Raw genomic sequence first — 17,684 nt, 5'->3', positions numbered from 1 at the left:
AACGCTTGATCTTTATAGGAAAAAGATATATATATTTATTATTTTTTAAAATAAAATTTATATATATATATATTAATCATTAATTCGATTTTTTTCTTTTAATTTTAATCATTAATTCGAGTTAAAATTATAATAATGATGATAATAATAATAATAATAATTGTAGTTTAATTAACAATTTTATATTTAAATTCCTCATTAATTTGCTATTAATTAGGTTTAAAATAAAGAAAAAAATGTTAATAAATTTTATATTTGTCTATTGTTTTATTCAAAAAATAAATAAACATTGTTTAAAGTAAATATTCCTTTATAAAATATGAAAACATATATATATATCAGGGATTTTTTTACATGAAAAAGTACACACACACACACATATATATATATAGTGAGAGAGGAGAGCCTAAAGGGATTTTATGTGGGGAAATTCCTCCTTTCTGTATCGTGTACTGATAACTCTTGTAATAGGAAGACGTTCCCTTTACAAGAGCTTTGTTTGAGGTAGAGAAGAAGAAGAAGAAGAAAGGTTTTTTTAGGAAAAAAAACTTTAGTATATTTTACAAAAAAAGCAATAAATAAATAATCCTTTTGGGGAATTTTAAAATTTGTTGAGGAACAAAGCTTTACTTTGTTTTTTCCCTTAAAAAAACTTTGACTATAATAAATATATAAAAAAACGAATTTTCTCCAAAGTTAATTTGTTAGTAAAGTTATCGAATTTTGAACGTGTACTAAATTATAATCTGATTAATATGAGGAAATTACTCTAATAGGAAATTTTATTATAAAAAATAACACTTTTTTTTGTTTTCGTGAATAAATGAATAGAAGAAAATTACCCTATTAGGGAATTTTGTTTAAAAACTAATTTTTCTTTTTGTGAGTCAGAAATACATTAATGTAGGGAAATTACCCTACTAGGGAATTCTCTTTAAAAAATAACACTTGTTTTCATAAAAACATTAATATAAAAAAATTACCCTATTAGGGAATTATATCCTTTATTGTGTTCATAAATATATTAATGTGAAGAAATTACCGTATAATCTTATTTTCTATTATTTAACGAAAATTCCCTAACTTGTCTCCCTGTTTATAAATACATATACTGTACAGCATTACTTTTAATTCCTAAATTTCACTTTCGGAAGGAATTTTAGGGAAAATTTAGATGATTATTCGAAGTAAATGTACTTTGAAGAAATTTATTTCAGAGTAAAAAGTATAATTAAGTAAAAAAATATAAAAATATTATAAAGTTTTCATTACATACAGACAATTGTAATGGCAAATAGTACCTCGATTTAAGAAATATGTCGAATTTAAAATGCGCTTTCTCTTCAAAAGGGAATTTTTCAAGGAAAAAAAAAGGATGGTAATTACAGTTAAATACAGTTTAAAAGACTTAATTGAAGAGTAAAAACGTTTAAAATATATTTATAATTAAGAGAAAACATGGTTTGATAGCATAAGGTAAAGCAACACGTGGCGATGTAACTGTTTAGGCGTTAGATACGTGGAAAAAAATCCGGAGAATTGCACAAGCCCATTGGTCAGGTGCGAACCCGCAACCAACTATCAGCCTATAAAACTCTTTAACGCAAAAATAATCAAGACCTCTAATAACGGCCACCTCTCAACGGTGGCCATTCTTTTTTTAAACAAAAATCACACAAAATAACCTCCAAACAACGGCCACTCCCAACAATAACGATTTTCTTATGTTCCCTTTATTGGCCGTTGTTCAGAGGTCTTAACTTTCCCAGAATTTTTTGTATTTAAGAATATTTTAAGCAATTTTTTTTTTATATTAAAATATACGTACGACAGTCAAACCTCTGAACAATAGCCATTGACCAAAAAAGAAAAACATGATAAAATGGCGGTTGTTAGGAGGTTGGCTTGAGTGCAGTTTTCTTTAAAGGAGGTGGCTTTTTAATCAATTTTTCCTTAATAAATTAGAAATTTTACCTTAAAAGTTCATTCTTGATTATTACATTAACACCATAAGAAAATTAATTTCTTTTAAAGAAATTTTACTCTAATTCCCCATAATTTTCCTTCAATTACCTTAACAGGGTATTTTCCTATCATTTTCTTTTAAATATTTTTCTTAATTATAGAAAATAAATTCCCTTTTAGGAAATTATCGAATTTAATTCTCAGCTAGGGAATTACCGAATATGAATTTAGTTAATTTGCTCTTAGGAAAGGAATTTTAAGAAATAATGTAAATTTGTTTTTCTTTAAGGCTAATTTATCAATGATTAAGTAAATACGAAATAATATGTACGGGGAAATTATTAAATAAGGAAATTCCCTAAAGGGAAAAAATCATTTTTATAAGTTTTTGGGGATTTTTTAAATATGGATGCTCTTGGAAATTTGAAGATTTATTTAGTTAGAATTTCCTTTTCAGGAGATTTTTATACAAGAAATTTAGGGAAATATCCCTATTTCGTAGTTTTTCTTTAGGAAATTCTCGAAAAGAAATTCCTGTATGGATTTATCTCTTAAACAAGTTAAGGAATTTTCGGATTTTTAGGGATTTATCTCGTGAAGAGATTTAAGGAGAATACTTTATCCCGTAGTTTCTGTATGAGGGACCTCTAAAAAAACGATTTTCAGGGATTTTTATTAAGGAATTTCCTCGCCTATTATTCTAGACGTTTCTAAGAAGTACTTCTAGATTAATTCAAAATTGAAATTTTTAGGGAATTGAGGGATTTGAAGAATTTAAGGAAAATATTTCACTCTGTAGTTTCCTATTAAGAAACAGTTAAGAAAAAGTTTTCAGGAATTTTTATTAAAAAATTTTTAAAATTTTCCCTACTTTGTAATTATTTTCAGAGATTTTTTTCAAGATAGAATTCTTCTCGGTCGATTCAAATTTAGGAATTATTAGGGATTTAACGCTCAACGAATTCAAAGAAATTACTCTGTACTTCTCTTTAAAAAATTGACTTTTAGGGATTTTTATTAAGGAATTTAAGAAACTTTCCCTATACTGTAATTATTTTTAGAGATTTCTCAAAAGAGAATACACCTAGGTTAACTTAAAAAGAATTTTTTTAGGGATATTTCTATTGGAGAACTTAAGAAAATTCCATCTTTCCGTAAAATGTTTTTAGGGATTTCTGGAAAGCGAATCCTTTAGGGATTTATGTAACATTTCTGGAGAATTCTTACAGAATATTTCTTTAAATTTTTAAGAATCCATCTCCACAGCAACCCAGCTTACACCCTTCATAATTGCCGAAAAAAATATAAATTTTACTTACATTTTCCTTTCAAAATAAAGAAAAACTTTTCCATTTTAAAAGAATAAATATAAAAAACACTTCAATGTATAAATAATTACATAGTTATATTAGATAAAATTCAGATTTAAACTTATTTTTATAACTTTAGTAGAAAGGGAAAGTATTTACGAGATCATATTTTCCTCCTTTAAAAAATCAGGAGGAAGGAGAGGAAGGAAGAAAAAAATTCCCATTCTCATATTATAAATCTAACTTTCACTTTTTAAATTCTAATTTCTGAGGAATTCTTATAAGAAACATGAGATTCTAATGCATAGACATCCGTCAAGTGATGGAAGACGTTCGAAGATGCTGAAGATCTCTTCTAGTTTCAAAATTGATTGTTGCAATAGATTTTATAAACTAGTGCGAATGACAACTACATTGATATGTTATCAAAGAAAGCAAAGCAAATACTATGATAAATTTCTAAAAAAAGAAATAATATGAAAGAATAACATGTTGACTTACTCAGTAATGCATAACACAGCTTTGATATAAAGTAGAAGACGATGGAAACAAGAGAAGAAAAATATTGATTAATGACATGAATAGAGAGAAATATTAGATAGTTACTTCATAAAACTCGATAATTATATATTTAAAAGAATAATTATTACATTTTCTAACGTTCTAAAGGATTGTATCCGCCTTAAAAATTGCTATTTTTAGCGCAGTATCAACAATTTACCTATTTATCTTATGTGTTTAAAGTGGATTTTCGGGTGAAGAAATTTGCATTTTTATGCTTGTGTACGCTTAAAATTTTTTATGTAGATTGTAAAATTTTAAAATTCTAAGAAAACTGGAGCCTGTATTTAGAACAAGTGTTGCAATGGCCTACATTAAAACCGCTAAAGTTGGGAGATGCTCTTAAGGAGGAACAAGTTACATAATGCATTAAAAGTATCTGAAAAATCTGATATCGAAATTGGATCTTGTCCAATGTTAGAAGAGAATCGAAGATGATATATAAATATTTCTTTATTTTATTTTATTTTAGTTTATTCTCCCCTTATTTTTATTCGTCTGTCAGAGACAATTTTACAGAGAACGAACTGACACGTTAGAAAATATTGCTTTCACGCTATCCACTTCTTCAAAAGAGAGATATTTAAAAGCAACGTAAAATTTTGTGTGTGAAGACACGCTGTGTGACGTTAGTTCACACTGTTAACGTTACGTGACGTTCGACTATAACGTCACGTTTCAATGATCCTCGATTATCGTTGGATCTTTTTGGTATTCTGTAAAGAGAAGCGCCGGAGCAAATGGAATGTGTATCTATCACAACATAAAAATTCTACATATCTAACTTCTTCTTCTTCCTTTTTTTTAAAAAAATCAGAATAAATGGATAAAACTTGAAAATTTAACTTTAAAAAACTAATTAATGACTTCTTAATTGCCATTTTTGGATGCTGCGGATGATGAGGAGCGATCGAATTCCGATCCGTTTTGCCGCTTCTATGACAATAAGAGATAAAATCCTGCCAAAGGAACATAATATAAACTGTAGCTGATTGTCATAACGTTGTTAAGATCAGAAAATTTAAATAAATATAGCCCGGAGGAAGGTTAGATTCATTTATTGGTTGTTAGTGAGGAGCGGAGTACGGTACGTTTATCAGTAAACTGCTCTTTGCTTGTTAAAACGAATATTTAGTAACGAAATTCCTACAAAAATTGAATAGAAAAAGGCATCTTTACACGCTTACAACTGCAAATTATACATTTATAAGCGTACAAACGTATAAAACTCCAAACACAACCATAGGGGATAAATTATCAGTAAAGATGATAATAAACAAAGTTAATTATTTAATGGAGAAAAATTATATACAGTGAAGCTATTATATCAAATTAAACTCGTTGTGTAGCCTCGAGAGATAGTAAAATGCTAATAATGTCCTTGCAAATAATAGCATCAATGGGCGATAAATAGCAAACCGAACGTTGGGGTCTCCAGACTAACATAATTAAGTTTTGTTAGATAGTAGGAGAAAGGGAGAAAGAGCGAGATGAAAATGAGCTTCGGTTAAATTGTCGCGTTGACGTAATCGTAATTTTGTAGTACGGGTTTGTAAACGTTAGAGAAATTCTTGCCAACGCAAGCGATAATGAAGAGTTATCCAAAGTCCCCTAGGGAAATTACCCTGCAACAAGTCGGAGAAAACTGCATTTCGCAACCAATTACAGCAGTAATAATTGATTATTTTTATATTAATATTTATTTCTTTAAGTTCTATACTTAACGTTTAATTTCTTTAACAAATAACCTAACGATTGGATTGTTTAATTAATTTAAAAACAGCAATTATACATGCAGCATCCTCCATCTTGACCATTGGATAAAATAGCATTGGCTTAAATAATTCCTTACCACGTTAAATTATATTTAATTAAAGTATGTATCGTGCATTTTAATCCTATAAATTTGTATATTATTTTTAGACATACAATTCAGGATACAATTCGTGATATGGCGCCGTATGATCCTTGCGTGATGTCATGGAGAGTCACAATACAATTTTTAATTGGTGACTTAGTAGTAAAGAGATTAATAACTCAAAATCTCATTTGCATATTTTGAATGCTTACTGAAAGATTTATGAGAAATTCGGATCAATATAAACCAATGAATTTTTTATCTGTAACTGCATATTAATAGAATTTTGCATGCAGAAAGTTTACTCTTACCATAACCATAATCGATAAATTCTTGTTTAACTGCACGTCTGCACACAAACATCTCGGCTCAGGTGGTATTGGGATTTCAATTGGTTACACTACCATCGAAAATTTTGTAATTTTAAACTACTTATTTGATTTTAAAATATATTTGTATATTAAAAAAATTGTAGAAGAACGTCTCGTATTTGCATACATAAAAAAGTTAGAAAAATGTTAAAATTTGTACTTAATACTTTCTTCTAAGTTGAAGGTCCTTCAGGAGGAATCGAATTTATCCTAATTATATTCAGAATGTACTACAAGAGTTACTCTAATTGCTTATCTAGTACATTTGCAACAAGGGTTAATATTGTAAACTATTGTAAACGCATTCAAATTCATGCAAATTGGTCCGATTCTATTGGTTTATACAAGTAACATCATCCCGTTTAGTTTAAAATTTATCGTTTTCTCTTATCTTATGTAGCCATTCATTCTATAGCGAATTTAAATTGCCCCCAAGTTGGCATTAAGTTCATTAAACAGCTAATCGCAATCTTAACAAATATTGTTTAAAACCCTAGATAACTTTTTAATTACTATTATTTCCTCGCTCAATTAAATAGTAACAGATATTTATCTTTTGATAATAATTTAATAAATTGTTTGTACATCTGTCTAGAAAATGCTACTTCTTTAGAATTGATGAGTACAGAGCAAAGAAAAAAGAACAGATGATGAATATGCATCAGCAACTTAAACTTTGGAAAATCCTATGTTTGCCTTTATTCTCTGATGTATTTTGTGAAAGTTTAAGAGTTTAAGTGATGCTTAAGAGAAGAAAAAATGTGAAATTTCTGAAATTTTTCAATTATTTTTTCTGGAAAGAAGGAAAACATAACTTTAAAAGATGCTGAAGAATGATGTTGAAGAGTTGGAAAGATGATGCTGAAGATGGATAACATATTAAATAAGATATTAGTGTGATGCTGAATAATGTGCTTAAGAAAATATTGATAATGTTTAGCAAGTGTATATAAAAACTTAAATATGTTATTTATAAAAAAAAGAAAAATGATTTTGAAAAATAGATGGAGGAAAAGTTATAAAATTGATACTAAAAATAGCAAGAGAGAGATGATGATCATGAAAAAATAAAGATGATATTTTAGAGGAGAAAACATAATGATGAAATAATAAAAGATGAAAAAAAAGACGATGAGGATGATAACAGTAAAACAAAATTGTTAGAAACGTGTCGTTAAGGATACAAATAAATAAAGATAAATCTGAAGATGAGCAACATAGATGCTGAAGATAAATGATGATAAAATATTGCTGATGATGTTAGTGAATATCACACACAGTAGTAAAGAAATAAAGCATAAATTAATATAAAATTCCTTAATTTCTAGCTGTAAATTATATATTTTAACATAAAAATTTGGCTAAAATATGGGAGAATGTTACTTAAAAAAATCAGAACGTAATCTCTTGTAAACTCCATAAAATTTATTAATATTAAATCTCTCGCTACGTGCTTAATAAAAAAATAAAATTGATGTAGAAGAAGAGTTCGGATAATCTTATAATAAATAAAAACTAATTCTTAAGAAGAATAAAAAGATTAAGCGATTTAAAAAGTGAAGTTTTCAACCAATTTTCTTGAAGAAAAATCACTTTATCTCAGCAGCAAGTTAATATTTCTTCTCCATTACGGAACTCACACTATCCTTTTCGTCATCTCGATCTTCCAACTTCATAAAGAAGTTCTTTCGAGACATACGAACAGACAGTTAACGGACAGAATGATAACAGGAGCACTCAAGATACACACAGAAGTATAAAATGGCGACAGTTGTCATATCCTGCACACTTTTGATAGAACTATGTTTTTCTTCCTGTCTGTGATTGGAATATGAAATGGTGCCGACCACGTTGACTGCATATTTCTTCACCTTTTTCAATATTCTCATCACACACGTCTGTCTGTCTGACTGCAGCAACGAATTTTCTCTGACAAACTAATAATGATATACCATTTATTCAAAGAAGAAAGCAACAAGTGAGATGCCGACCATAATGGAAAGTAAGGAGCTTCCATTATTAAATTTTGAAATTTATGGATCGAAAATCGTCCCACATAATTATTAATTTTGTGGATCAAAGGTTGGATTTTTCCACGTTTTCTCTCCGAACTACTGGGAGGCAAAGCCCTCTCTTTCAATTAATATCGAACTTAACAATGCCTATTGAACGAATTTAATAACTTTGGAAACTAGGAATGATTGTTAGACACGAATGTGGTCATCCGAAAGACGTTACCATAGTAACTACTTTCATTTATTGCATCATTAGCATCTCTAAATTTCAAAATGCATGATTAAAAGTCAACCACTGCAAAGGAAACAATTGAATTAAATGATCCATTTAACTTCACTAAGCAATGATTATTTTTATATTTAAATTATTAAAATCTGATCTAATCGAAGAAAAATCAAATCTTTTACAATATTTTACTTGATATTCCTTGATATAAATAAAAGAAAAGTGCATATCAAGCATCATTTTCTCAATATCCATCTCGCTTTTTCCGCATCCTTCATCTCATCCTTAATCAATCCTCTCATCTTAATCCAAGAAGATAAAATCTTCTTGGATTAAGATGAGAGGATTGATCAAATTTTATCTAAAAAATTCGAAATTTTTTACAATATTTCTCTGGCTTTTCCTAGATATAAATAAAAGAAACGTAAATATAGAGCATCATTTCTCAATCTCTCCTCCTCATCCTCCTTCTCATCCTTGATAACAATTACATTATTTTTCTTACTTGAATATTTTTTTATTAATTAGTAAAACACAAATTGATTCTGAGTAGAATAAAAACTAGCATTTATCATTTTTATTATTATTATAATAATTTTTTCCCCCAAAATTCTGCCTACTCTTTATTAATATTAACTGCAATAACCGACAATGAAAGCAAATTAATGAGGTTCATTATATTCTAATGATGTTTTTAAAGAAGAAGATGGATCATATAAGTTAATTGATACTTTTTTTTTATTCTTTTTGTAATAGTTATTTTTTTATATAATGATTTAAAACTTTTTATGATCATAAAAATGACTTTTTTATATTCAAATACTTAATTATTTGTAATTATTTTAAGAATATCACTTGCAAGAAACATACTACGCCATCTGCTAGTGAGAAAAAGTGTTATATATTTAATTATCTTAATTAAAAAATGCCAGATTGATGAATGATTACAATGCTTTACCCATACTTCATCTGGAGTTTTAACGATTTTTTAAAATTTTTACGGAGAGAAAATAAAATATAATTTTAAAAAATGATCCGGAATGTTATTAAAAACTTAAAATATATTAAATTTTATTTTATTTATTCTATTTTCTAAAAATAGAAGCTATCTTCTTACAAATCTATAAGATGCTATTATGTAGTAAGTTGAATTTCTGTAGTTATAAAAGCAAGAAAAAATATTTTAGAAAGGAAAAAAACTTTATTATATAGAAGAAAATATTACAAAATATATTTTTTCTTTCTCTCACTTCATAAAACTCTTACAATATTTTTAAAAAATGGTTAAACAATGAACCATCTGTACAGTTTATGTAGGTCCTACATCACTTTCGTCGCAAAAAACTCGATTTTTAAAAATAATTTAACGTCTGTTCGTTAAATATTGTAATATCATCATACCTTAACTCTAAAAAGACCTAAAAAACTAAAATTTGGATATATATATATCGGTAATTATTTAAAGTTATTTGCCAAAAATTAAGTTAAGGTGAGCGACGCGACGAAATGCGAAGCGACGCGAAATTGTTTCTTTTATTAATTTTATAATTTATTTATAGACAAAAATATAGTTTTTATTATTTTAATTTTATTGTTATTTTTAATTTATTAATATAATTTTATTTTACTTCATTTATTAGAAAATTATTTTAAGTTTATGCACTTTTATTTGATTAAAGAGTGAATGACGCGTCGCGTCGCTTCGCTTCTATCAATATCGAATTTTAATAAAAAATATTACGCGAAAATGGGAATATTCATTACAATTTTATGTAAAAACGTCTTTTAAATTGTGCTAAATACATAAATTATTTAAAATAAATAAGTTTTTTTACTATTTAAAAGTGAAAAATAAACTTTTCGATTATTAAAAAGGAGACGCGACGCGACGGGTCGCACTGCATCGCTTGCTCGTTTCTCAAGCTCTGTTTCGGCAATCTAAAACCAAATTAACATATATATTTAAAAACGATAAATAAAGTTAACGCAACGAAGTGTGTAGTTTTTATATTTTAATTACATTCGAATGCCTTTTTAAAAAAAAAAATTAAAGAACGAAATTGTAATGGCGTCGCGTCGCGTCGCATCGCTTCGCACTTTGCATTTACTCTTTCTAACATGTTTATCTAACGTATTATCGGCAGAAGTTATATATACAATTTAATATGCATATTTTATCTCTGATTACGGCTTTTTTCAGTTCTATAGGATACTTGTTTCTGTGCTGTTTCACTTGATGCTAAATAAATAAAGTTAAGAGGCATTCTAACTAGGTAATGAAATTATAATGTTTTTGCAAGTTTTCTATCAAATTAACATGAATTCGTTATCTGTTAATGCGAAGTAACTGTCGACTTCAATTGGTCAAAGTCTCTTCACTTGCCACTTTGCATTACGGCTTAAAATTACGTCAAGATCCGATATCAACTTTATTCATATTTACTAATTATTTTATTAATATTTTATTTATTAAAATAATCCTACAATAAATAATTTCGGTGTTCTTTTTTAATTGTTTGGAATTTGTTTTTTAATTATTATTTAAAAATAATACCGTCAGGCGGCAGCGTGTTAGATGTTAAAAAATTACGTAATGAAAAATTGTTAAATTAGTGAACATTCCTGGAATATTTAAGTAAATTTAATTTTAAATTGTCGAAAATTTTTTAAAATAAAATAAAATACTTTAAATTAAAATCAATTTTTCTGTTTTTTTTTAATTTTGTTTTATTCAATGATGACGCAATTAGAAACGTAAAAAAATAATCGAACTGTGCCATCTTTTGAGAAATTTTGAAAACATTCGAATTATATATAAAATTGTAACATTTTAAATAATTTTATCGCTAAACAGAAAACTTTTAAATATTTTAAATTTTTTTAAGATTACTTTACAAGTTAAAAATTAATTTTTAAATTTTAAATCAATATAATCTTACTACTTATATTGATTAGAATATTTAATACACATGCCGCCATCTCGCGTTTAAATATCAAACTAAAAATTCAAATTTTATATTATTTTTAACAATAAGTGCAAATATTTTTCTTTATTTAAAATCAAATATATTTATAGACAGAGAATGTTTTATTTTTTTGCAATTTTTTAATAATATTTAAATGGCTTTTATGCTTAGAAAAGTCAACAAATATACATCTCAAAATTACAAAAAGCATCTAAAGGAGCAGCAAGAGCTACTTTTTATGCATATATTTGCATACAAATTTTGCTTCAACACCAAGAAGCACAGCTAATATGCCAACATTTTGTAGAAGAACCATACAAAAAGCGCTCTAAAATATACAATATTCGATAATTAATTAAGCCTGATTCATATCGGGCCAATTAATTAATAATATATTATGACTTTTTAACACGAGATGGCGACCCAATCGCCTATCTCCAGCTGAATTGCTTAATATTTCAGTTAATTAATTAGCCTTATTATAGCCCAAAAGAGAATCTGGCTGTTAGTTTGATTAGTAAATTTTATCGGGTTTTTGTTTATGTTATTAGTATTTAATAACATAAACAAAAACCTGATAAAATTTGGAATATTTCGTGTATTTATAAATCTTTTAAATTGAATTTTTTTTTTATGTTTCTGCTGAGTATTTTTACGTAGAAAAAAAAATCTTAATCAATACCGTGCTCCTCTGGTAGCAACGCTTTCCAATAATTAATCATCTAGACAAGAAAAATTTTAATTAAAAAAAATTTTTAAAGCTTGAATTATGAAAAATTATAGAGAATATTACCTGTTGATGAGTTCCCACAAATGATTCCAGTCTTTTGTTAATCACGGATTCGAATTCTCCTAATCTTGTTTGTTCAAAGTGCTCGAATTCTTCACGGATTACTTTGGATAATGTGATTAAGGATTGTTTTTTGTTATATATTTTCGATTCTAACTGAAATTTTTTATTAAATTTTACGTGAAACTCCATTAAAATCGTTAAATTATTTAAATTTTTTTTTCATATTTTACCTGTAAAATGATATCTCTTAAGCACTCTTGCTTGTAGTAATCAGTCTCTTTGTGCATCCTCTTTACCTTATCTATCAATTTTTGTTCGTCTAATTTAATCAAATGAACTGTTTTCAATCGGTCCCAAAATATTTGCTAGAAAAACACAATAAAATTTATTATTTTTTTAGTGTTTATTATAAGAAAAATTGCTACATAAACCGTATTAAAGCATCGCTTATTTTATATGAAGAACGGCTAGAAGAGTACATTTAAACATTGAAAATTAAGTCGAAACAACAAAAATAAGCGATTAAAACGTAGAAAATTCAATAAAATTAATTAAATTTTATTTATTTTTTACATTTTCTTTACTTCTTGAAGAATTCGGCTTTTTGTATCTACATTTTAAAGTAATTTTTTAAAATTTTGGCAGCGAAAAGAATTTTTTGAAGGGCGTAGGATCGCCAAAATACAAATAAATGATTGAAATGAAGAAAATTAATTAAATTTTATTTGCTTTTTAAATTTTCTATGCTATATTTGAAGAATTCGCCTTTGCATATAGATGTTTCTAAAATATTTTAAAAGCATTTTTTTTTTAAATATAAATAACAACTAAAGTGGATTTTTTAGTACGTTTAAACGTTGAAAATTTAGTCTAAATGTAGAAAAAAAAGCTGTAGAATTAATTAAATTTTTTATTTTTCTAGATTTTCTATACTTTCTTCTTGAAGGATTTGTCTTTCTTTGTATCTGAAAGATTATTTTTCTTGTGTTATATGTGAAGAAATAAAACTAATGTTACTGTTATGAACGGGTTATTAGTTTTGTAGCTATAGAAAGCTCAATAAGGTCATAAGTTTTTCAAACACGTTACCGGTTCATAAAACTTAGGTGAAACTAGAACTTTACTAAGGATATTATTGATTTTTCAGCAGCGAGAATATATTTTTTCCGACCTCTAATTGTTTCTCAATACATAAATTTCATTCTTATTCACGCTAGAAATTACAGAAGCACCCAAATTAAAGAGCTTTACAAGTTCTAGAGCATCTTTTGTCCTAACATTTTTAGCGCATTACTTACCTTGACCACATCTAAAAGGATAATATAATCTTTTATCAGTTCGTATAACGTTCCATAATCACTTTCAGCCTCTTGAAGTTGTAACTCTTCAGTCTCCTTTTGTGCTTCTGCAACTTTATACAATAGTCGTGAAAAGATATTGTTCTCTTCACAACCTGCGACTAATGCAGTTGCTCTGGCTATTTCACCTAGACCTGAAGATAAAGCTGGAATTGGGAAGAGAAAAATAAACAAAAATTAAGCTGAAAATGTGCTTTATCTTTAGCACCCAATTTACACTTGTTGTGACCCTAAGTTACAGCTTAGGGTGGTCCTCCCCAGCGGCACAACCCTAAGCTGTAACATGACAAGATTTTTATCACTAGTAGATAAGAAGATCAATTAGGCGTTAGATCATAAATTTATAGCTTAGGGCCACAACCAGTATAACATATAACAGGCCCTTTCCCTCTATGAAATAATAATATATATAATAAAATATGAAGTTGCTACAGCTTATGTGCAAATCAGGCCCCGTATGAGATCCAAACACTCACACAGGCTCTAATTTCTGAGTTATTAAATATTAGATGTGTCTATAGTCCTAATGTATATATTAAGGCTGTAATATACTGATGAGATTTGCATGTAATCTAAACAAGATATTTATATTTATGAGGCTTTTCTAGCTGTACTAAATCATAATAAGTTTAAAAGCATGATTTTCTAAGGCCTTAGAACATCACATTTTATATTTATTATAATTTAGTTTAGCTAGAAAAGCCTTTTAGAAATATAGGCTGTATACAGTCGAACCACCGATGGAAACATAAAAAAATTGCTCTTGTTGGGAGGTGGATGTTATTGGAGGTTTGACTGTATCTGGTTTAGCTTGTAGTATTTAAAAATGTATATTAGGGCCTTCATATATACATTAGGACTATATATTTTACAGCAAAACCTGTGTAAACAAGAATCGCGCGGTACCGAATTCTTTCCCGTTTAAGCACGTTTCCGTCTTATTCAGGTTTTAATGTTATAGGAAAAATCATTAAAGTGACATTGTAAAGGTCATTTTCTCTTAAGTTTTTTCCTATTTAAATGTCAGTTTTGGAGTTAATTTAGCGTCAAAAAATAAATCGATAGAGCGATTAATATGGCATAAAAACAAAATTTGATATGATAATAAGATGATAAACAGTGCAAATTAAGGTATATTGATTGCACGTAAGGAAAAAAATAGCATTTCATTCGTCTAATTTAGCTAAATATCGCCTCACATACAATGAAAATGGTTAAATTTACATCTTAACAAAGCAAATATTTTGTTATCATCGTAAATTGTCCTTGATCAAAATTTAAAACCAGACAGTTAATTGTCTAACCATTATAACTGGATGATTATATAATTATTTACGAGTCGACGGAGTGTAAATTAATAAGATAAAAAGATAATATTTCACAACAGTCATCACTAACCTTGTCTCTGACATATAACAGTAGCGATGCTGTTTAACCATTTCTTCAAATTATCTTCTAAGGTATCCAGATGTTGGTATTTAGTTTTAAACCACTAGAAAATGTATATTTTTTAAAATAAAATTACAAAATATTATCATCGATATATTACAACAGAAAATTCTCAACATTTCCTTCACTGTGAGATTTGTTTGTGTGGTTTATCATAATGATTACTTCTGAATTGGAACGATTCCAAGAAGAAATGTCAAAGAAATTTGATATTCAGCCAATGATTTACAAACAGAATTTTTCTTTTAAACTGTCTAAAATTATTTAATTTATTATTGACTAGGGAAAAGTTGAAAACTTACGGGTTCATCATCATCCATAGCATATATTCTACCCATTGATTCTCCTAATTTCTTGAAATGACAACGTATAGTCCTTGCAGAAAATGGCGATCTTCTATAAGAACGTGGTATAACCGATTTCAGTTCTAGAAATTCTCTTAAAATGGGGTCATATTTGAGTATTGGATGTCTGGCCAAGCGATTAAGATAGCGTTGAAGTGCTGAGGTCTTCCATTCAGAAACTTTATCGGTTTTCCTCATTCTCGAAATTCTTTCGCTAACTGGAATATAAAATTAAATTATTAAAATAATTGAGGAAATAAACTGGAATTTTTTTAGCACCTATATTTAGAAATGATAAGTTGAGAGCTCTCTTGAAGATTCTCTTAACGTCGTGGATGCTTCCAGCATCTGTTATCTTAATATGTTCATAAGAACACACTTCAGATAACTTCCATAAGAGATAATTTTCGTATTGGTCACTTACCAGGAGTCTTCTTTTCGGGTGGAGGGGGGATGATACGTCCTTCACTTTCGTATCTTTCGCGTAATTTTTCGTATAGACCAATAAAATCACCGAATCTTCTCGTCACAGTCATCGTTCTTTTGTCAAAATGTCGAAAATTGGTAGTGGTTTCGATCTTATACATGACGTAGGACCCTGCTAAACTTTTTACTTTTTGTTGATTTGTCACCGAGATATTCATATATTCCACTTCGTTGACGCACTAATTAAATACAAACTTGATTAAAACTTTTAATAAATTAATAATAAATAATTGTATACGTAATAACCTTACTTCTTGTTCCACTATATACGTTTCGGCCATTGGATTTTCCTAAGTAAATAACGTTCATTTATTAGAACGGTGTCCATGTAAAATAATCGCAAAATCGATTCTTCTATTTACGAGACGATGCCGCATCACAATCGATTGAAAGGAAGCAAAATCGATTAATAATCTTTAAAAATTGCATTATACCGAAAGCTTCGATCGATCCAAAATACGTCAAACATTAACATAATTAGAAAAAAAAACAAAATTAACTCATTTAAAAAGAAATCTGTAGCTAAATTTAAATTAGTCTAACCGAAACCGGTACAGGAAAAGAATCTTTTTAAAATCCCTCGAACATGATAAAAATAATTTCTGTTTAGTTCATTTGTTATTTATCATCGTTAACATGATTAACTTCTTGTATAAAAATGACCAAAAATCATTAAAGTTTTAAATTAGGTTAGGCGCAGTCATTAAAGTCATCAATCAACTCGCAAGACGACCAAGATAAGTATCTTAATTTAATATTCTCCTTAGAAGAAAATATAATGTTTTGTGCTTATTATTAAAACTCTACGCCGTCGAATTTCTGTTATTTACTTTTAAAAAAAGAAAGAAGAAAACGCAAAAAAATAGTCACAATTTAGATCTATGCTTTGAGGAGAAGCTGCGCTCAATTCTTTCTTTTCAATAATTAAAAGAAGGGGGGGAAAAAACATTCAATTTCAGAATCAGCTGTACATAATAATAATCAGTTTCAATTTAATGACATTCTTAATCACAATTAACTAGAAATTGATTAAAATTAGTAAAAATAATCTCTTACAACAAAGGCAATGTATTATTTAACTAATTTAATCAATTACAATGTTTAAAATGACTCAATTACAAAAATAAATAATGTAATTAGCAATTTTATTAATCTGGATAAAAGGATCTTAATACTTGGTAAAGTCAAATATAGCAAACATGCTGGATCTTACCTTAACGTCGCCACTAATTCCAATTACAGACTGGAGTGCCAATCTAGTAGGAAATTTAATTAAGACTCGATTGTTGGAGTATCCTAGAGATTCGCATCTTCTTATTTCCCCCTTATTTAGCTAGAGAATCAATCAAATATTTTCTTTACAAGACTCGTAACTCCATCCTAGTGGAGTGATGTTCGATCCACGTCATCGCCAAGTGCCGCAGCCTCTGGGAACGTTTCGTGTAGGTGTTGAAGCTGAATACGACTTAATGACATCTATTTAACAATAAGTTTAGCTTAAATTACTTTGAAAATAATGAAAAATATTAATTATAATTATTTCCGAGAAATTTTAGTTTGTAACAGGATATATTAATTTAAACAAATATTAAATCTTTTCTGTGAGTTCACGTTTTTCTTCGGGAATTAAGGAAATTTATAGAGTTACAGTTCGATTATCAATTGGTTTATGACTGTTCGAATAGGTGAAGCGAAGCAACAGTTGAATCTAACGTTTACGTGATAGAAAAATCATCTTCTAACTTATCGCGTGATGAATTACCAAGGAAAAAAATAGAGGAGAAATACAATTTAATTCACTTTAAACTAAACAATTCTTCAATCTTCGAGCTTTAATATTTACATATTTAATACTTAAATACTTTATATAATTTAATTGTTAAATATATTATTTATGCAAACGATAAACCAGAATTTATAATATTTTTATTAATATTTTTCTATATATTTAGGATCATTAACAATATATATAAATTATCGCG

At 27.7% G+C, this 17,684-nt stretch overlaps 1 protein-coding gene across 1 annotated transcript; it reads right to left on the bottom strand.

Moving 5' to 3' along the window:
• Window positions 1-11,635: 11,635 nt before the first annotated feature.
• On the bottom strand, window positions 11,636-17,184 carry LOC136985925 (sorting nexin-2-like). The gene is made up of 9 exons (XM_067283326.1): window positions 16,916-17,184; window positions 15,954-15,992; window positions 15,641-15,881; window positions 15,175-15,434; window positions 14,822-14,915; window positions 13,364-13,569; window positions 12,296-12,430; window positions 12,066-12,218; window positions 11,636-11,994 (listed from the first exon to the last, which is right to left on the bottom strand). The coding sequence occupies exons 2-9, from the start codon at window positions 15,981-15,983 to the stop codon at window positions 11,944-11,946; spliced, it is 1,170 nt and encodes a 389-aa protein (XP_067139427.1). The 5' UTR covers window positions 15,984-15,992; window positions 16,916-17,184; the 3' UTR covers window positions 11,636-11,943.
• Between the last annotated feature and the right edge of the window lie 500 nt (window positions 17,185-17,684).

The sequence above is a fragment of the Centruroides vittatus genome, unplaced genomic scaffold (genome assembly GCF_030686945.1).
Source record: "Centruroides vittatus isolate TY-2023 unplaced genomic scaffold, ASM3068694v2 contig_983, whole genome shotgun sequence".
Classification (NCBI taxonomy): domain Eukaryota; kingdom Metazoa; phylum Arthropoda; class Arachnida; order Scorpiones; family Buthidae; genus Centruroides; species Centruroides vittatus.
The sequence above is the reverse complement of the archived record's forward strand: the minus strand, read 5'-3'. Positions and strand labels throughout refer to the sequence as shown.